Raw genomic sequence first — 19,223 nt, 5'->3', positions numbered from 1 at the left:
TAAGCTCAATCTGGCCGCAGTGGACATAGCTATTTACATGGTAATGAGAAGCGCCTATGGCTTTCCTGCAAACATATAGCGCCGTAATGGATTGCCGTAGAGAGCACATTTGTGCTCCAAGATAGCTTCTTATCTAGGATAACGCCCAAGTATTTAGCGCTATCCGAGAACTTCAATACCTCTCCGTTAAGTCGAGGAAGACGAATCAAAGGGATCTTGTATTTTCCGGAGGATAGCACAAGTCCCATTTTGCTAGGATTTACACTAAGACCACATTTAACGCTCCATTAGCTTATGATCTTTAGTGCTTGTTTTAACCTTTGAGACAAGATTTCAAGATGATTGCAACTGTTTTTAAGACAAGAGAATCTAGCTTTACCAGAAGGCCGTTGATGACCATATTCCATAAGAGCTCTAAGTGTGTCATCTAAAGAGGATTCAATGATCCTCTTTGAGATAGAGATTGAAAGATTGAAGCAGATTTAATGTTATTAAAAGCGCCCTCTATGTTAAGAAAAGCGACCAATGTATAATTTCCACACTCCACGGATATTTCAATATATCCGACAAGACTAAGAAGAGCCGTCTCAACAGATTTACACTTTGTGTATGCATGTTGTTAGGTAGAGAGAAAATATTTATCGATCGAGGTCCTTATATAGATATCGATTATCCTTTCCAATGTTTTCAGAAGAAAAGTGTGAGAATTTTTAGCCCCATTGGGAAAAACAATCAAATTGCACTAGGTCGATTAAATAGGAATGTAGGACCAAGAAAGTGTATATGTACATACTGAATTTAGAAGGGAGTTAGTTGGATCGCCTATTGAAATACAATCGGGAAAGTGAGTATTCAGGAGAAGCTCTACGGTCTCCTGATTAGCTGAAGTCCAGTTACCGTCCACTTTCTGTATGTAGCTAGGGACAGAATTTTACTAAGACGACTGTTTTCGGAAGAGCTTTCAATATTGCTATGAATTCCGTAGCAATACTAAGAGAACGTGCAATCCAGCTAAATCTGCCATCATCTCCCAGTTTGTTTTTCTTCTACTCAGAAATGGTTTTGATGCTTTAACGTGGATTACTATATCGAAGTCCAGGCAGCAATATTCGGAGAAAGAGCAGTCTTCGATGTCATTCCACCCTTTCCAGAACATCATTTAGTAGTTTTTGGCCAGAATACAGCCTCTAATATTTTTAATATTACCAGCAGAGTTAGGATACACTAGTTAATAATCTCTGAGAGATAGTTCAAGGATTTTGCCGTGGTGGGTCCACGGATCTTGGACCAATATAAGCTCCTCCCCATTCTCAGCCATCCGGAGGAGAAAAGCAGCTGATGCTGCTCTGAAATGTTGAAGGTTAATCAGAGTTACCTTCACCATCACCAAGGTCAGAACACGACGGTTACGTCGTCAGGATCAGAATCCTTAGAACTATCTTCGCCCTCGCTATTTTCAGACTTCCAAAGAGATCTTCCGTTAAACACGTGGTTGACTGGGAATCTTCTTGGTTTTCTGAACCAGAGAGATCGTCGGCATCAGGATTTTACTCCTAGGGCGGAGCCTCTGGCCTGGCACAAGAGGCGGCGGCGCTGCGTTTGGTATCGCTACAGTAAATACGGAAAGTGATACTTTCAAAACCATAGTATACTTTACCTCCGCATTCACGTAGTGGCGCCAAAGTTTCTCTGTTCAGGACAACAGTCGCCTTTCTGCCAGTTCCTATCGGGGCGGAAACCTTCACCACCTTCCAATCTTGGGTAGGTAGATGAGGATTCCTGCGTTGAATGAATTTTTAATAACTCAAATAAATTTTAACTTATTTTTGTCTTGTTTATCTTTTGGCGATGCTCAGGCTCTTACACTAAAAATAATTCGTACTATATTTCTCAACTTTCATTTAAACGAATTTTCAAAAAATGTAACGGTCAAATATTTTATACAACACAGCACTTATCAACACTGTAATTTATAATCGTTCTGTTTCACTTTCAATATAAACACCAATGTTAGCATCTTTTATTTTGTATATTTATGTTCTTTCAGTTGTTCAATAGCTAACTAATATTTAAAAATATGAAGGATTAATAGCAATATTTACAATAAATTTAAACTAAATTTTAGTTAAAACTATGTGATGGCCTTTCTTCAACACTTAAAATCGCTAAATTTCAAAAACAAAATAAGCATTAACTTCACTGTTGCTTTGACACATGTTTTGTTTATTTACATTTCTCATCGAAAGGAAAAAAACACACAGCTGATTGATTAGATGCCAGCGTTTAGAGAAAAAAAAAAACTAAAAACAAACAGGAAGCAACAAAAACAATGCACTAATAGTCACACAAGAATTCATGGTCGTTGACGAAAGTTTTACCTCGCTCTTGAAAGAAAATTCAACATAATCGTTAGGCCCGCGTATTTATGTAATATGTTAAAGAAAATCAGTTGACAATAAATTTGCAAATTAAGAATTAAATGTACAATAATTGTAAAAATTCTACGAGAAATAACTAACGTTATATAAATATTTTGGTTGTGTAAACTAGTGGTGACGTAGTATGTCAAAATGTTCACCTCCAAAATAGTAGTACGTTTTGTGGGTTCAGCTTTAGAACAACAACAACATATTATATTGTTGGCTGCCAATGGACAACATGCATCGAGACGTTTTTTTACACCTATGCAGGTGTATGAGAAGAAAGTCGAAGAAAAGCAATTAATGCCCGATAAGGCTCAAAAGAACACTGCCCAGCAATTGGAAGAGTTATATAATACCCTCAAGGATTATAAGCCAACGCCTGTAAAGTCAGCGGCTCAAGGTGGAGGTGGTTTCTTTAGTAAATTGCTGAAGAAGGAAAAAACTGGCAGTAGTTCAATTCAGCTGTTGAATACAGCCTCACCTAAAGGTTTATACATTTATGGTAGTGTGGGCGGTGGTAAAACTACCTTGATGGACTTGTTCTATGATTGTTGCACAAATGTGAATTAGTAAAGCATTAACAATTTAATTCTGAAAACTAATTATATTATTTTCCCTAGATCGACAAAAAACAACGTGTCCATTTTAATTCCTTTATGTCTAAAGTGCACGGCCGCATTCATCAGGTGAAACAGGAGCGTGGACCAAGAGATCGTGCTTTTAATACCGAAAAACCAGAACCATTCGATCCTACATTGCCGGTGGCAGAAATGATTGCTGCTGAATCTTGGTTGATTTGTTTCGATGAATTTCAAGTCACCGACATTGCCGATGCAATGATATTGAAGAGCTTATTTACACATCTCTTTAACGAAGGTATTGTTTGTGTGGCCACTAGTAATCGCCATCCGACGGAGTTGTATAAAAATGGTTTACAACGCAGTAACTTTTTACCTTTCATTGATGTTTTGTTAAATCGTTCCAATTTGGCGGCAATGGATAGTGGAGTTGATTATCGTCGCATCGCACAGTCAGGAGATACAAATTATTTTGTGTAAGTACCGAGATTTGTATTAAACTCTGTGAACTTGGCCGTGGTGCTTTTGTTGATAAACAAACATTACTTTTTAATATACTTTTCTTTCTAAACTTTTTTTATCAAAATTTTAGAACAACAAAAGGCGATGCAGAATCTCAAATGGAACGTATGTTTAAAATTTTATGTTCACAGGAGAACGATATCATTAGACCTCGCACAATTACACATTTCGGACGCGATTTAACATTTCAACGTACCTGTGGTCAAGTTTTAGACAGTGATTTCGAAGAACTTTGCAATCGTGTAAGTATTTTAAAAATCAACACAAATCGATGGTATAACTAATTATAAATTTAAAGCCTTTGGGTGGCAGTGATTATATACAAATTGGACAATTCTTTCACACGGTGCTGATTCACAATGTTCCACAATTGACCCTACAAATGAAATCACAAATGAGGCGTTTTATAACACTAATCGATACACTTTACGATAATCGCGTACGTGTGGTGATATCGGCAGAAGCTCCACTCGATAAATTATTTAATTTTAGTGATAAACCCACAGACATTGCCGATGATCAACGTATGTTAATGGATGATTTGAAATTGGGTGCTGTAAGTTAACAATTTTGTTAAGTTTAAATACATTTTCACTTATTATTTCTATTGTAATTGCAGCAAGATACATCAGCTAGTGTTTTCACTGGCGAAGAGGAAATGTTTGCTTACGATCGTACTATTTCTCGTTTATACGAAATGCAAAAGAAAGAATACTGGGAGCAATGGGCCAAACATAGATAATTGGTTTTTGTCTATGTCAGAGGACTACTATTTTTAGCAAAAATAGTTAACATTAATAGCTTTCAATGGGTCACAAATTACTTTTTAGTACTTAACAAGTAACAATGGAAAAATGGTTAAATTATTAAAAAAACTGTGTATGTTTCCAAAAAAGTTTGTAACATTATTTTTATGTATGTCCACGATTTAGTACAATATTATTTAATTTCAATTATGTTCCATTATTTTATTTATAGCAACAACTATAACTTTTAAAAATAAAGTTAATAACAGCAATAAAGAAAAAATCACAGCAATTTTTTTCAGTTTTATTTTAAAATATTCTCAATCAAGTGCTAAACCAGGTTAAAAAGAAAGCTAAAATTTTATAAGTTCAAATTAAATTTAATAAATTTTTTGGAAATGGTGGCCTCAAATGAAACTTAAATTATGTTTTAGGAATAGTTTCAAACATGAGTTCAAAATTTCGAAATATATTTAATGAATAAAATCATTGTTATTTTAAATGATGTCATTCTAATTTTGCCGCAACTGTACCCAGCTGATCTACTTTTTTTTCAAATACATATGTTTATGCAACTTATATTTGTCTCTTTCTTGTTAAAATTGTTGACAAGATCATCTACTTTCAAAGACCCAATTGGAATTGTTTCTATATTAAAACATAAATAGGAACTTTTGGAGTTGTAATTCAGGTCTGAGTTGGGGAACAACTCTCTCGTCATCGTTTTTATTTCTTAAGGACGGTCAGGCCAGTGCTTGTTGCCGAGCTTTCCACAGAGTTACTTCTCCTCCCGCTCTAATTTAATGCATTACCTCGTATAACTGTTTCTAGTTATGCGTTGTCTTCATTAAAAGAGTGCTTTCGTTTTACCTGAGTGAGGTTATGTATTAAATTTCCAATTGGGTCTTTAGAATTTATTTATTTTTTGATATGAATGCCAATAAAAACAATATTTTTATAAGATTATTAACCAAAATTTATACATAAGTATGTATATTTACTCTATTTACAATTAAGCGTTAATATAAAATTATCAAATCATAAAGTTATATTCAAAACTCGCCATGAAAACTAATAAAATCCTGCCGTTTGGTATGTAAAACTCTTCTAACAATAATAATTTCAAGTAACCCATATTTAAAATTTAATTACAGACAATACATTACTTAACATTACCATTTCACTTAGACAATTGGAAGAAATCTCTAAAGAGATTTCATCGCGTGGCCAAGTCACTGGTTTAAATGAAGTTGTTTGGGCTTTAAAAGCACTCACCCTTACCGATTTGACTACATTGGCGGGTGATGATACCCAGGCTAATGTTGCACGCCTTTGCCATAGAGCTGCTTATCCCTTTCCACTACATTTAATAGAAAAAACCATAGAAGAGCCTTTGCACAAACAAATTCATACAGGTGCAGTTTGTGTTTATCCAGCACGTGTAGCTGATGCACGCAAAACATTCGAACAACTTAAGTGTTACGAAGAAATTCCTATAGCTGCTGTAGCCACTGGTTTTCCTACGGGTCAGTATGGTCTTAAAACACGTTTAGATGAAATAACATTTGCCATTGAATCGGGCGCTCGGGAAATAGATATTGTTATTAATCGTCAATTGGCTTTGACCGAACAGTGGCAGGCTCTGTACGATGAAGTGTGTAAAATGAGAAAGGCATGTGGAGAGAGGGCACATATGAAGACCATTTTAGCTATCGGTGAATTGGGTTCAATGGAAAATGTAAGTTGAATATGTACAAATATTAATCAGTCTCCTTATAAACAAAAATCAGTTTGTCATGAATAAATCTCCTAAAAATATCGAAATTGAGTGAAAATAATACATATGTATATTAATTACGCCATCAAATTCTGTACAGTTCATTCCATAATCGACCCAAGCCTTCTTTTGATATCGGTATCTGAGAGACTTCTATATGAGTTTAACAACATTAATCACTCCTCCTATTTCGGATTAACTCAGTTAAAAAAGGAAAATATTAGTTATAAAACTAAAAACTTGTTGCACTCTCTTTCAGGTCTATAAAGCATCCATGGTTTGCATGATGGCTGGAGCGGATTTCATTAAAACCTCCACCGGCAAAGAATCGGTTAATGCCACTATACCAGTAGGTTTAGTTATGATCTGGGCTATTCAAGAATTTCTACGTAAAACTGGGCAAGTAGTTGGTTTAAAACCGGCCGGTGGAGTGCGTACTGTACGCGAGGCAATAGCCTGGATGACTTTAGTAAAAGAAACTTTGGGTATACAATGGCTGCAACCAGCACTCTTTCGTTTTGGAGCCTCTGGTCTATTAGATGACATTGAAAAGGTAGTGCGTAAAGGCTTGGCGGGACAAGATATACAAACAGCTGCTGCATCATATTAAAACGAATTTATACAGTAATAAATGCATTTATGTAAATAAAATCTAACAGAACACTTACTTTTGACCATTTATCTATTGTAAAGGAAACATTTAAGAGGATTTATTATTTGGACTTTACATTGTACATTTTAATTTATTTATATATACATAAGTTATTGACTTATTAAGTTCAGTTTTAAATACTCTAATACTCTAATTTAAAATCTCCTTAAATTTGTAAATTGTGTTATTAATGGTATTTGTAGAGCAGCAGCTGCTATTAAATCCTCCTCTCCTTGACTGCCGTAATCATCATTTTGGCTTTCGACTTCGGTCGTAGATTTATCTAATTTATTCGTTCTATCGGGTACTTTCATGTCTACCGCAAAGAAAGTATCATCAAAATTTATACGATTGCGTTCATCGTTTATAAGGTAAACATCTTTGGGAACATTAACCGATTGTTTATTGCTGGGAGAAGACAATTGCTTTTCATATGCATTCAACCATTTGATATTGATGTGTTTGGCAGATGCATTAAACTTTTTTGGTAATGCTTTCTTGGGTTTAACATCATAAAAGTTTTCTTGACTTTCGCCCTCTTTAGGCAGAGGTGGTGGTGTGAAATGTTCCATTTTACGGCTCTTTTCATCCAGTTTGGTGTGTTGAGCATCGCTTTCATCGTAATCAAAGAGTGGTAAATAAAAGTTAAAGGGTTGATTAGCGGGAGGCTGCATAAATTGTATGGGTACGGCGACTTGTTGGATCTCTGCCGTTGGCGCATCAGAGCGTTGAAGATTATTGGGTTTAAATATTTCGCTTGCTTTTCTCAACAACGCTTCTAAACGTTCAATTGTTATAACTTCAGGCTGTATGAAAGGTCCTTCGTTGTGCGACTTTTTATCTTCAATTGGCTTTACTCCAGGTGGTAATCCATTAATTATATCCACAAATAGAAAAATTAATATCTAAACAACAAAATATTTCACTTTTATAAATTTATTAATAGGATTATTTAAAATTTTATTAACTCACTGTTATCACTTTTTTAAACATTTTGTTTTAATTTTTTATAAAACTTTCTTTTTTTCACTATTAATACGTCTATTTAACTCAAATGTAATGCACTTGTATGGCTTGCAAAAACTAAAGTAGATCTTGATGTAATCGTCAGCTACATTTATACCAGAAAATTGGTGCTGTGCCGTAATGTTTAAACGGAAGCTCGGAAGTCTCTGTAAACAACCAGTAACATCACAAATGCAGCGAAAATTTATACAAGAAAGAAAATATTAAATGAAAAAAAAAGAGTCAACTTAAGCAAAAACTAGTTCCACACTGAAAACCAACCGGTTTTTTTTAAAGAGATTTTCCATTTCTCAGAAAAAAAATTAACAAAACAATGAAACATTCAAATACATCCAATGTTAGGAAAAATAAAAAGTCCATTTGAATGTAGTATGTTGCGTATACAAGATATCAATAATAATCATGTTAATGTAACAGCAGCATTTGAAGCTACTGCAATTTGCTGCAACATACAATGACGACGATGTTGTTGGAAAAATTAAAGAAAATTAAATTCATAATTTCAACTTCAGCTTACAAGTTGATACATATTTGTGTCTTAAGACGTAGGTGCATGTTGTAACCCGTTTTTCTGCAATTTTCTCTCTTTCTTTGATAGATATTCATACAATATTTAATCGTATGTGTGTAATGAGTTCAATTTATATGCCGTACTATTGCAAAACTAATTGTGTGTAAAATATTTTTAACAAATAGAAAATTGTCGTTTAACTAAGTAACTAAATGAAAAGTGAATTTGAGTTTTTCTGATTATTGCAGCTAAAGTTTATTGACATTAATATTGTGAGATTGCATGTTGAGGATGTGAACCTGTTTCTTTCCTAGTATTGTTGTTAGTTATAACAAAGACAAGTTCAAAGTTATTTGCAGATTTGAGATTACTGATTTACATTATATGCAAAGCTGTTTTATTTTTAAGCGGAAACGTATGCGAAATATTCAAATTATAAATTATTCACACACTTAATAGAGAACTCAAAAAACTGGATACTTTATTAAGAACAAAAAAGAATTGCTGGTTTTAGAATAGTTGTATATTTGCTGATGAAGAGCTCTCTATATTAGAACGGTAATAACACTTTTCGTGATGAACTCTTTGTTTAAAAACCATAACAACAATTTTCATAACTTTTTGTTATATTTGTGATTACATACTTATAGATAATTAATAACCACACAAAACGTATAAAAATTACTTAAAAACTTAACAAGGTCTGTATTAGAATTTAACCTCTTACCAATTCTGGCATACCATCGATAATTATTTGCAATGCCTTTAAATCTTTTGTTACGGTATCAGTAAGAACTTCCATAGCTTTTTGTTGCATACCCAAAAAGGTTTTCATTTCTTCTTCACAATCTTTGTCAAGTGTGTATTCACTGCCGGATGTTAAAGCATATTGATTTCGTTGCATACGCATTTGCGAAAGTAGTTCACTAAGACGACCCTAAAGTTGAAAATCATTTAAAATGTATGTCATACACAATATGTAGATGAAAACTTACTTTAAACTGTGTGGGAGCTGAAACTAATGCCTGCATATTTTCTAATTTCGTGCGCAAAGCTTCTTCCTCGGGCGTTAAGGCTAATCCCACTTTTCGTGTACATTCCTGTTTAACTATTATCTGTAAAATAATTTGAAATAAATAAGACATTTGATTTATATACTGATGTGCATACCTTTAAAATTTTATGACTTAATTCAGCCAAATTACGCTTATATTCCATTATTTTTGCAGTGGCCGCGGTGTGGCGTTGTCGTAATTCAGATAAGTCATTTTCCACTTTACGCAAATATAATGCATGCATTTCTGTTTCATTTTCCTGGCATTTTATACGATACTTAAGTTCATTAAAACCAATCATAGGTACTGGTATAAACTTCGCTGCATCTGGATTATCAAGTTTTGCTTGACACCACATACGGGGATCTATACCTTTAGGAGGATTTTTCAAATATTCTTTAAGCTGATCCTCATCCGGCAGCACAAGTGCCAAAATCTCTACTATACCCAAATTATTAAGTTGCCCCTTGACATTAGGCTGATTTAAATAGTTGGCCAAATCTGTAGCTAAAATACGTTTTGTGTCGTTCGGAGATAATTGCGATTTTTCTTCCAAGTATATAACAAGTTGGCATTTCTTCTCCTCGCTTTCTTTACTTGAGTCTATGTTTACTAATAGATTTGGTTTATTGCCAAATGCAGCGTTCAAAGTATTAATAATTTGTTGTTGTTGATTTTTAACTTCCGCAAGTGATTTGTTAAAATTTAACGCCACTAAACCCATTTTATTATCCTTGCCGGGTAGCCTACTGTAACCCATTGCTTTAAAGCGACACAAGTAATTTTGTGGTGTTATTTCTACGGGTGCTGCATTTTGTGAATAAAACGATTTACCGGTACCCCACATGGCTTGAAAGTAATTCCATTTGGCAATTATTGCATCACGTTCATCACCATAAATGGATACATTGAAAATTGATTGCGCAAAAGCATCATCAGCTGATATAGGTGGAGCCTGTTGTTGTTGTTGACCCATCATGAAACCAGTATTTCCACCGAACCCTCCAAATCCTGGAGTTACTGTAGTATTGGCACCTGGTTTGCCAAAACCTATTATTAAAAGAGTGAAAGTGGTTGAAATAATTATAGGTGTTTTTTCCGTACTACGGTCTGAACTATAAAATAGCATATAGTCTGTATTAAGGACAGTATATATTTGGACTGAACCATGTACGAGAGCCTAGTATGTAAACCTAGTCTGGACTGGATACCCATAGCCAGGAAAATTAGACTTTAGTGCGGACTACTATACGTTAGTAAACGATGAATTGGCAAGTTTTTACTATAAGTCAAACTATAGTTTGGACTATTAGTCGACTATAGGTCAAACTGTAGCCTAGATTATCAGCCAGGCTGGATTAAAATTCAGACTAAAACCAGTAAATAATATATGTGTATTTTCTTTCAAATAGATTTACGGATAAATTATCATAATTTATTGTTTATTATAAAGCTATGCGCTGTAAAAAATATGAACTTACTTGTACCAAATCCTCCAAAACCACCCGTCGACGTTTGAGCTCCGAAGCCTCCAAATGCTGGTGCAGTCGATGTGGTTGAAGTGGCACCAAAACCACCAAAAGCACCCCCTGGAGCACTTGTCGCTGTTGTACCAAAACCCCCAAAACTAGGAGCCGTAGATGTAGCTGTTCCACCGCCAAATCCCCCAAATCCTGTTGCAGCGGATGTTGCTGTACCAAACAAACTGGGTGGCTGCGAAGTTTGAGCTGCACCAGCACCAAACGAACCAAAGCCACCCAAACTAGGTGCAGTTGTAGTGCTAGTATTCGTTGCGCCAAATCCACCAAAACCTCCTAAAGTAGGGGCTGATGTTGCTGCGGCTGTTGAAGTACCAAAACCGCCAGCACCAAATGCAGGAGTCGTACCGAAACCTGTTTGTGTTGTGGAGGTAGCTGGCGCCCCAAAAGCAGACGTTGTTCCGGCTGCTCCTGTACCAAATGATGAAAATAATCCAGTTGCTAAAATATTGTGATGAATATTGATGATCTTCTTTTAGGGATTTCATAATGTGAATAAAAACTACAAATGTTGGAGAAAAAGAAGCACTCACGTTTTGCCGGTGTACTGGTAGCACCAAGAGAATTGTTTGCTCCAAAGAAAGACATTTTTTAATATATGTTTATTTGCTAATCACTCTATTCAATAATTTTAAACTTCTCTTTTTTATTTTTTTATCAAATTATTTGCATTGTTTATAATTTACTTTAGAAAACAAAAATAATTTGGCGCACACGAAGAATTTACACAAATTTGTATGAAAAAGCGAAAACCTGCGTTGGCAAACAGTAGCGACGGCGGTGTTGACAGCCAAAATTTCGGCAGCGGCTTAACATCGACTGTAAGCCGGCTAAGTATTCAACTGAGTTTTCAAATTTTTTAACGATATTAGAAATTATTAATATGTATGTAACTAACGTGACCGTGAGATTTAATACAATTTAATATAAAATCAAGTTAGTGTGCTTTATTCGCCTATGGCGATTCCATAGCGGAATCTATAACATAGTTTTTTATTAACACGTCTATTGGGTATTTATTAGGGTGATCGACTCGATTTTTCAACCGGTTTTAAAACCGGTCTTTTGCTTTACCAGTGTCGGTTTTTTGTTAATATCGATTTTTCGAATATCGAATAACCCGGTTTTTTCACTTTTTAAAAACTGGTTTCGAATACTTTTATTTGCTTTGTATTCAAAGATTATTTAAATGAAATTTTTAAGTAAATAATAATACAGCCCGTCTAAATTTTAAAAATATTCGAGTCGAAGAACTAGCGTACATTTTTCTAAAGCTCCTTTGGTTAAACTTTTTTGATTTTCCTAATTAATTAAAAAAATTTATTTGTAAAATTGATAACTGTTTGATAAAATTTTATCAATCTTAAGATTATATTCCAATTACAATAATTAATTTACGGCTGAAATTTTATGGAAGTGTTGGAATGCCTATGCAAATTTCCTAAACAGGGCTTTTAAAATAAGCTAGGATTACATAGTACCTTATGTTTAACAGATGTGTCCCACTTTTTTCCTATTTTTTTATATTAAAGAAATAATGTAAATCAGACGACTAGATCTAAAGTTATAATCTTTTAAGCTGTTAAAAATCATTTCGGGCCATGTTTTATTAATCAAATTTAAACATAAACATTAAGTTTTTCAAATTAAAATATATGTTTTTATTTATAATGAAAAACCGGTTAACCGGTTTTTTCTGAATTTGAAAAATATCAACCGGTTTTTTTTAAATGTCAACTATTCGAACTATTCGAAAACCGGTTTTTGGAATATGTCGAATAATCGATCACCCTAGTATTTATAGAAATGTTACGGAATAATATATATACAAAACGGAATCTTGTATATTTTTATGCCGATATCATTACTAATTTATGAGTTATTTACGATTATGTGATTTTTAGAAGAGTGCTTTATAAGGGAGCTATTACCAATAATGAGTCGATTCAGAAAAAAATTATCTGAAAAAATACAATTTATATTAATATAAGATTTTTTTTTGGAATACCTCTGTTATTTCTGAACCGATTTTGCTGAATTTAAATAGAAAAGTTCTTAAAAGCATGTCTGTTAGAATTATTAAAGATTCGGAACTCGCGGGCAACTGGAGTCTTCTTAAAACTAATTTCAACATACATACTTGTTTTATTACTTTTTTAACATTTATTGAATAATAAAAAACATACAAATGTTCCTGAATACGCATTAACGTCATACAAAATGTATTTAGTTTTAGTTATTTTTTAGTTTCTTAATAAGGTGTTGCTTTATTTGACTTTTTCGTTTTGGCCTTTAAGTTGCTGTTACTCGACTTAGACGAGTTTTGTGGACTCCATAGTGTAACTATACCACTTTCGCCAGCAGTTATTAATATATTTGAGTTTATATCAAATACACTTTCACGCACAATTTGTTTATTGCCTTGAAAATCTACACCAGGCAGAAGTTGTTTATTCTGAACCAGCAAAGAGCGCATTATTTCTCTGAAAAAAAAATTGTTTTGAAATTTTATTAATTTGTTATAAATAAGATTTTTAAACATACCCTTTATTGATATTCGAACCAGTTAACAAGAAAACTCCACCATCCGCCATATTGTGACAATCAATTAAATTGCAATTTGCTGGTGTCTTACGTTTTATGCTTTCGGTAATTTTAGCTCTATCAAAATCAGCCACCAGATCAGCTTCTTCGCATTCATACATTTTAAAGTCATTGGTATGTGTTATACATGAGATTATGTCTTTGTCGTAGACATTTTTATGCCTGTAAATTAATGAAATGGAAAATTATTTTCAAACTTCTCATTACCATGGTTAAAAATGTCTTACCAATTTACCTTATGCACACTACTCTCGGTATTAAGAGTCTGCAAGAGAGCATCATCCTCAATTGTTTTTTGTAAATCGAATATATTTATCAAACCATCGGTAGAACCCGAACACAAAAGATCGGGATTTTGTGGATGGAAACGTAAAGTGGTCACATCATCTTGATGACTATCAAAATAACCACCCATTTGTTTACGTTCTCTTAAATCGTAGAATAGCAAATAAACATTACTATGATGTTGTTCCGTTCCCACACATAAAACACGACTATTGGAATTACGATCAAAACAAACAATATTCTTGGGCATAGCTGCTGCTTCGGCCTCAGTTGCAGGATTATTTTCGAAACGTCCCACTTCACCTGGTGTTCGTAAATCGAAAAGTCTTACCAAACCATTTGTTGTTCCAACCAGTAACAAATTGGGAGTCTCATCTACAAAACGTACGCCACAAATGGTAAAACGATTTTTAGGATCAATGCAGGGTGGTGGGGCTATACAATCTGGCGTGGAGTAGCTAAGACCACGTTCAGAACTTATATCGAATAGATGTACCGAACCGTCTGATAATCCGGCTGCCAGGCGTGTTAATGAGCTATAAAAGCATGCAAATTGAAAACATCACTAAGAAATTCAACATTTATAAAACTACTTACTCATTTTTATCCAAACTTAATATATAATTTTTCTTTAATGTCACAGCCGTTTCATCATGTATACGGTATTTTTGTTGGAAATATTGTTCCAATTCAAAACGTGTACAAGTATCGTCATCTTCAATACAGGATTCTTCACTCGATTCCTCATCGCTGCTGGGCAAAGGTACATCTTCGGCATCTATTTAAAGATTTCTTAATGTAAAAATGTATTGCAATGTAAATATTTTAGTTACCTTTAAAGTTATTTGCTGTATTAGTCATTTTTTCTTGCTTTATTTAGTTTTGTTTATTAAATTATTGCACTAGAAATTATTTAATAATATCGAACTTTTCGATAACAATAACAAATATGCAACATGTGCGTTTAGTGATGACATTTTGCTGTTATTGTTTTTTTTTTCAAAAATATCGAAATAAAATACACAAAAAAAATTGTTGGAAGAGTAATACCAAGTTCAAACGGACAGTTGAATTACTTATACCAAGTTCACACGACCAATTGAATTACTTAATTCGGTATATGAATTACAATAATCAATTAACCCGTTTCTACGACATTTATTTATTCAAACAAAGTAATATAAAAGCCTAAATAAATTCATCGATGTTGTTTTTTTAATCATTATTTTGTTATTTTTTGAAATATATGAGTGTGTGCGTCATGCAAAAATACATTTGTTACATTATTTTAATAAATGAAGAAATATATTTTCTATTTATTTGTATTTTTTTCTGTAATTCAATTTTTTATTTGTCCCCAACCAATGAATCAAACAGCTGATTATGATAAATACTCGATACAAATTAGAGATTACATTCATTTATTCGTAATTTGTAGGTAATTCAGAAAAAATAGGTAATGTCGAAATTTTGCATGGGTAATTATGTAATTCAGTTTGTAATTGGGGGTTGGATGACGAATGAGAGCGTAAATGACATACAGATATATTCGTGTTTTTTTTTTTTTTTTTTGCAATTTATGAAAAAATTTTTTGTTCTTTTCATCATTTGCGTTTTAACTTGTTGACTTATTTTCAATGTTTCCCAGCAAATGCAATAAAACGAAGTACTTGCAGCGGAATAACATTTATCACCAATTAAAAAATATCACTAAGTGATTCTTTTTTACCTTGTGTAGAAGTGAGGTTTAATGACTTCCGAAGAAGCGAAAATAATTATATTTTGTCAATGCTGAAGATATTTTCTTTTTAACCCATATATGGGTTAAAAAATTTTATTTTTGGACTTTTGTATTAAATGTGCATTTCCCTTATTAATATTAATACGATTTAATTGTATTAGTTGTATTCTTTAATACTAAAGTTTCACTTGCAAAAAACAACATAAAAATTTCTTCTTGAGAATGTCTTCAGAAGTATTGATTTTGAATTCAAATAACAAATGTCCTTTATTTGAATTCAAATAAAGGACATTCCTCCTATGACAAGCCTGTACTATAATCATCATTTCTGTAGTTTTTTTCAGTACTTCCATAGAGTTCTATTTATTTTTCGCTTCTTTAGAAGTACTTTTTTGGTAGGAATATTTGAATGCAATTTGGGAAAAAACTTCAAATTTTCGATTTTTTAACTTTCCGACTATTTATTTCATTCTGTCAGGATCAAAAGATGTCAAAAATGTCCTTTGAAATTTGTATCCTATAAAATCCTTTTAGATTTCCAATATATTTTTTTCTGCGATATAGGTCCAAATATTCATTATTTATATTGGAGGTCTTAAGCTCCCTATTCCAACATTTTTGTCTTCTTTTAATTCTAACAGATAATACAAAATATTTTACAACTTTTATTTGCGTACATACATACATAATTTTATTTTTAAATAGAAAAACTAAAAATACAGTATATCAAATCAATCTTCTAGATTAATTTCAAAATTTGTAGTTTTGGAAGAAGTATAATTAGAATGCCTTTTGATCGATTTATTTTTCCAAAGTTTCTTTAATTTTATTTCAGATATTTACATTTAAAATATAAAATAGTATTTGTGAGAACTTAGAGAACTCGCAAACATTCTTATATGTAATAAAACATGATTATTTTTTTCTAATAAGGAGTAAATCTATTTACGTTCTTTGTTTTCATTTTTAAACTTTCCGCAGAAGGACTACTTGTATTTGTTGTTGATGAATCCCATGATTGTGGAGTCCATAATGTTACAATACCCCTTTCGCCACCAGTTATTAAAATATTTGTTTTGGCATCAAATAAACTATCACGAACAATTTGTTTATTGCCTTCAAAATTCGCGTAGGGAGTTAATTCATCCTTTTGTACCAGACAAGAGCGTAAAGTTGAACTTAGTTAAAATAAGGTAATCACAGTTTAATATCACAGTACATACTTAGTAATAAAATTAATAAAAGTGTAATAAATCTTCATTTGCGGAAAGTAAATTTATATGTACATATATCATAGATAAAACTGAAACATTTTCATATACTGGTGTTTCAGTAATTTCAACACTCACCCTTCGTTTAAATTAGATCCAGTTATCAGAATCATATCATTGTTGGCCGTATTGTGACAACTTATTAAATTACAATTTAATTCGTTTCGACGTTTAATTGCTTTCGTAATGTTTAATTGGTCGAAATCCGCTACTATATCGCCATAAAAATTGTAGCATTTAAAAGAGTTTGTAGGTGTTATACAGGATATTAAATTCTCGCCTTTGGAAGATAGATGCCTAAAATTTTATAGGTATTTAATGGTGCGTGATGTATTTAATGTGACAAAAGTAGACTTTTTGGCAGTAATACCCATATTTAATACATTTATGTTTTAAATTACATATCGCTCATATACTACGTATATTTGATAAAATAAAATTTAGTTTAAGTTCAGATGAGAAACATTTATTAACACCTACTTTATATATCAGGTTTTATTTTTCAAATCCTGCTGTTTTACTCAAAACTACTTGATGATTTATGCCGTTCTTGTAGTAAACGAGCGATATGTTATACCTATGTATGTACAAAAGAAGATTCTGTAAACAAAACTTACCAGTCAACCTTGTATATTGTGTCTTCAGTATTAATTGTGTTCAAAATAGCATTTTCTTCATTTTTTTTAACATCATAAATATTAATTAAGCAATCAGCAGAACCCGTACACAATAGATATGGATTTTGTGGATTAAAACGTAGAGCAGTCACTTCATCATCATGACAATCCCAAAATCGAAATATTTCGTTAGTTGAGCGTATATCATAACACAATAAATTTACTTTATGGCTACGCTGTTCAGTTCCCATACAGAGTAAGCTGCTAGTAGAATTACGATCGAAACTTAGAATTTCCTTTGGATGTGATATATGTGAAATATTATTCTCAAAACGAGCAACTTCCATGCGTGTTCGTAAATCCAATAGACGTACGAAACCACGACAGCTACCGATAAGTAATAAATTTGGCGTTTCGTCCATAAAACGTATTCCGCATAAAGATTGGTCTGATTTGGGTTTACTCGACGGTGGCGGTTGAATAAATAATCCTTTTTCCGTATTTACCTCAAATAAACAAACTGATCCATCTGATAGGCCAGCTGCAATGCAAATAAGAGAGCTAAAACAAGTATATAGTGGTTTATTTGTTTCATTTTAAATAATTTCTTTATCCGAAAAAACTTACTCATCCTTTGCCAAGTGTAATACATAATTATCGCTATTTGTCACGCTTTGTTCATCATGTATTTTGTATTTATGATTGAATAATTTCTCCAATTCCTGTGAGCTACAAGTGTCATCATCTTCATAATCCTCACTTTTCTCTACAATATCAAGGTTCTCAGCACCTGCATCATGATCTAGGTTGGGAGATGATTGTGAATTATTTTCAGTTGCTAAAATAATAAATATTAACTTAATAAAAAGCTTTTTGTGTTTTATATTTTATTACAAACTTTTCATAACTATAGATAGTCAATAATTATTGTGGTAAAAACAAATTTTTACTATCAAAACAGAAAAAATATTTTGTTGTTGGTTTTTAACAATAACAAATACAGCACGTGTGATTAGAGATGACAAAAAATTTCAATAAAATATAGTGATGCCAATTGTGTACAATTTGCTACATAAACATACATATGTATACCCTGCAAGAAATGTCCCTACAAGAAATGAATGACCGAAACTAACACATACAAAATTATTTTACTAACACACTTGTAGATTTTTTTAGAGAATTCTATAAAAAAATGTATAATTCCATCAATAATGACAGCCAAATGACCGGTAAAATGACCGACACTGTACCAAACGTGTGGTATAAGGTTGCATTTGCATACGCAAGAGTGAAACAACTATATTTTGATTAATATTTTATTAAAATTTATATTTCCATCAACAATGACAGTCAAATGACCGATCAAATGACTGTCACTGTGTTTCAGAGTTGTATTTTTCGTCGTTATAAATTCATTATTTCTGCGAAAGCCAAAGTTCAAGAAGCGAAAAATTAAAAAATTTACAAAGTCTATAAATTATTAAAAATAAAGAGAATTATTATAAACTGAATTTAAAAAAAGTGCAGGAAGTAGAGCTGAAGATAAACACTTTGGAGTTTAATCAATCTATGGTAACATGAATACTTACTTTTGATTTTTATATTTCGATATTTATATGTATTTCTTTACAGACAACTTATTTCCACAAATTAAAAGGAGAATCAGAGAATTTAAGATTCTGCGAGGTATGTAAAATGGTGAAATGATTGCTAATTTATGTATATGCTTACTATATTAATAAAATTAAAAAAAATAGATATCTTAAAATATTAATAAATTGTGTTTTATTATAAATTGGTATAGCCGTCAGTTTTGACGGATATATTCATCAAGTATGATTAGTCAACAATGACCGATTAATACATAATTTTTT

General features: G+C 32.4%; 6 protein-coding genes across 7 annotated transcripts; 2 read left to right on the top strand and 4 right to left on the bottom strand.

Moving 5' to 3' along the window:
• Window positions 1-2,280: 2,280 nt before the first annotated feature.
• Window positions 2,281-4,561, top strand: LOC119606384 (putative ATPase N2B). Its single transcript, XM_037959828.1, has 5 exons — window positions 2,281-2,984; window positions 3,044-3,477; window positions 3,594-3,765; window positions 3,822-4,079; window positions 4,143-4,561. The coding sequence occupies exons 1-5, from the start codon at window positions 2,571-2,573 to the stop codon at window positions 4,263-4,265; spliced, it is 1,401 nt and encodes a 466-aa protein (XP_037815756.1). The 5' UTR covers window positions 2,281-2,570; the 3' UTR covers window positions 4,266-4,561.
• A 590-nt stretch (window positions 4,562-5,151) lies between these two features.
• On the top strand, window positions 5,152-6,711 carry LOC119606385 (deoxyribose-phosphate aldolase). The gene is made up of 3 exons (XM_037959829.1): window positions 5,152-5,361; window positions 5,424-6,007; window positions 6,306-6,711. Exons 1-3 carry the CDS (start codon window positions 5,334-5,336, stop codon window positions 6,654-6,656), a joined length of 963 nt encoding a protein of 320 aa, XP_037815757.1. The 5' UTR covers window positions 5,152-5,333; the 3' UTR covers window positions 6,657-6,711.
• A 56-nt stretch (window positions 6,712-6,767) lies between these two features.
• On the bottom strand, window positions 6,768-8,028 carry LOC119606386. The gene is made up of 2 exons (XM_037959830.1): window positions 7,671-8,028; window positions 6,768-7,603 (listed from the first exon to the last, which is right to left on the bottom strand). Exons 1-2 carry the CDS (start codon window positions 7,689-7,691, stop codon window positions 6,854-6,856), a joined length of 771 nt encoding a protein of 256 aa, XP_037815758.1. The 5' UTR covers window positions 7,692-8,028; the 3' UTR covers window positions 6,768-6,853.
• Window positions 8,029-8,841: 813 nt separating this feature from the next.
• Window positions 8,842-11,613, bottom strand: LOC119606383 (probable nucleoporin Nup54). Of its 2 annotated transcripts, none has more exons than XM_037959825.1 (5): window positions 11,362-11,613; window positions 10,772-11,269; window positions 9,406-10,340; window positions 9,231-9,350; window positions 8,842-9,172 (listed from the first exon to the last, which is right to left on the bottom strand). In XM_037959825.1, the coding sequence occupies exons 1-5, from the start codon at window positions 11,414-11,416 to the stop codon at window positions 8,951-8,953; spliced, it is 1,830 nt and encodes a 609-aa protein (XP_037815753.1). In that variant the 5' UTR covers window positions 11,417-11,613; the 3' UTR covers window positions 8,842-8,950. The 2 variants fall into 2 exon arrangements, with proteins under 2 accessions (XP_037815753.1, XP_037815754.1); XM_037959826.1 differs by having other exon boundaries at window positions 10,772-11,239; window positions 11,362-11,606.
• Window positions 11,614-12,980: 1,367 nt separating this feature from the next.
• LOC119606391 (WD repeat-containing protein 89-like) lies at window positions 12,981-14,691 on the bottom strand. Its single transcript, XM_037959838.1, has 5 exons — window positions 14,551-14,691; window positions 14,315-14,495; window positions 13,660-14,253; window positions 13,373-13,594; window positions 12,981-13,311 (listed from the first exon to the last, which is right to left on the bottom strand). The coding sequence occupies exons 1-5, from the start codon at window positions 14,576-14,578 to the stop codon at window positions 13,080-13,082; spliced, it is 1,257 nt and encodes a 418-aa protein (XP_037815766.1). The 5' UTR covers window positions 14,579-14,691; the 3' UTR covers window positions 12,981-13,079.
• A 1,567-nt stretch (window positions 14,692-16,258) lies between these two features.
• Window positions 16,259-18,382, bottom strand: LOC119606389 (WD repeat-containing protein 89-like). Its single transcript, XM_037959832.1, has 5 exons — window positions 18,245-18,382; window positions 17,974-18,184; window positions 17,347-17,907; window positions 16,808-17,026; window positions 16,259-16,636 (listed from the first exon to the last, which is right to left on the bottom strand). The coding sequence occupies exons 1-5, from the start codon at window positions 18,249-18,251 to the stop codon at window positions 16,384-16,386; spliced, it is 1,251 nt and encodes a 416-aa protein (XP_037815760.1). The 5' UTR covers window positions 18,252-18,382; the 3' UTR covers window positions 16,259-16,383.
• Window positions 18,383-19,223: the final 841 nt, after the last annotated feature.

Source organism: Lucilia sericata, unplaced genomic scaffold (genome assembly GCF_015586225.1).
Source record: "Lucilia sericata isolate MDLA Ls3-8-SP2 unplaced genomic scaffold, ASM1558622v1 Contig000575F_arrow, whole genome shotgun sequence".
Taxonomy (NCBI): domain Eukaryota; kingdom Metazoa; phylum Arthropoda; class Insecta; order Diptera; family Calliphoridae; genus Lucilia; species Lucilia sericata.
This window is presented reverse-complemented; position numbering and strand designations above follow the sequence as displayed.

Coding starts and splice junctions, on each gene's coding strand:
- LOC119606385 (XM_037959829.1), top strand. CDS start 5,334: ATGAAAACTAATAAAATCCTGCCGTTTG. Junction 5,362..5,423: donor TAATAAAATCCTGCCGTTTG/GTATGTAAAACT, acceptor ATTTAATTACAG/ACAATACATTACTTAACATT. Junction 6,008..6,305: donor AATTGGGTTCAATGGAAAAT/GTAAGTTGAATA, acceptor ACTCTCTTTCAG/GTCTATAAAGCATCCATGGT.
- LOC119606383 (XM_037959825.1), bottom strand. CDS start 11,416: ATGTCTTTCTTTGGAGCAAACAATTCTCTTGGTGCTACCAGTACACCG. Junction 11,270..11,361: donor TACCAGTACACCGGCAAAAC/GTGAGTGCTTCT, acceptor ACAATATTTTAG/CAACTGGATTATTTTCATCA. Junction 9,351..9,405: donor TAAGTCATAAAATTTTAAAG/GTATGCACATCA, acceptor ATTATTTTACAG/ATAATAGTTAAACAGGAATG.
- LOC119606386 (XM_037959830.1), bottom strand. CDS start 7,691: ATGTTTAAAAAAGTGATAACA. Junction 7,604..7,670: donor TGTTTAAAAAAGTGATAACA/GTGAGTTAATAA, acceptor TTTGTTGTTTAG/ATATTAATTTTTCTATTTGT.
- LOC119606389 (XM_037959832.1), bottom strand. Junction 17,027..17,346: donor ACAATATACAAGGTTGACTG/GTAAGTTTTGTT, acceptor ATAAAATTTTAG/GCATCTATCTTCCAAAGGCG. Junction 16,637..16,807: donor GGATCTAATTTAAACGAAGG/GTGAGTGTTGAA, acceptor ATTTTAACTAAG/TTCAACTTTACGCTCTTGTC.
- LOC119606384 (XM_037959828.1), top strand. CDS start 2,571: ATGTTCACCTCCAAAATAGTAGTACGTTTTGTGGGTTCAGCTTTAGAA. Junction 3,766..3,821: donor TCGAAGAACTTTGCAATCGT/GTAAGTATTTTA, acceptor ATAAATTTAAAG/CCTTTGGGTGGCAGTGATTA. Junction 4,080..4,142: donor ATGATTTGAAATTGGGTGCT/GTAAGTTAACAA, acceptor TTGTAATTGCAG/CAAGATACATCAGCTAGTGT.
- LOC119606391 (XM_037959838.1), bottom strand. CDS start 14,578: ATGACTAATACAGCAAATAACTTTAAAG. Junction 14,254..14,314: donor TTAAGTTTGGATAAAAATGA/GTAAGTAGTTTT, acceptor ATGCTTTTATAG/CTCATTAACACGCCTGGCAG. Junction 13,312..13,372: donor GGTTCGAATATCAATAAAGG/GTATGTTTAAAA, acceptor TTTTTTTTTCAG/AGAAATAATGCGCTCTTTGC.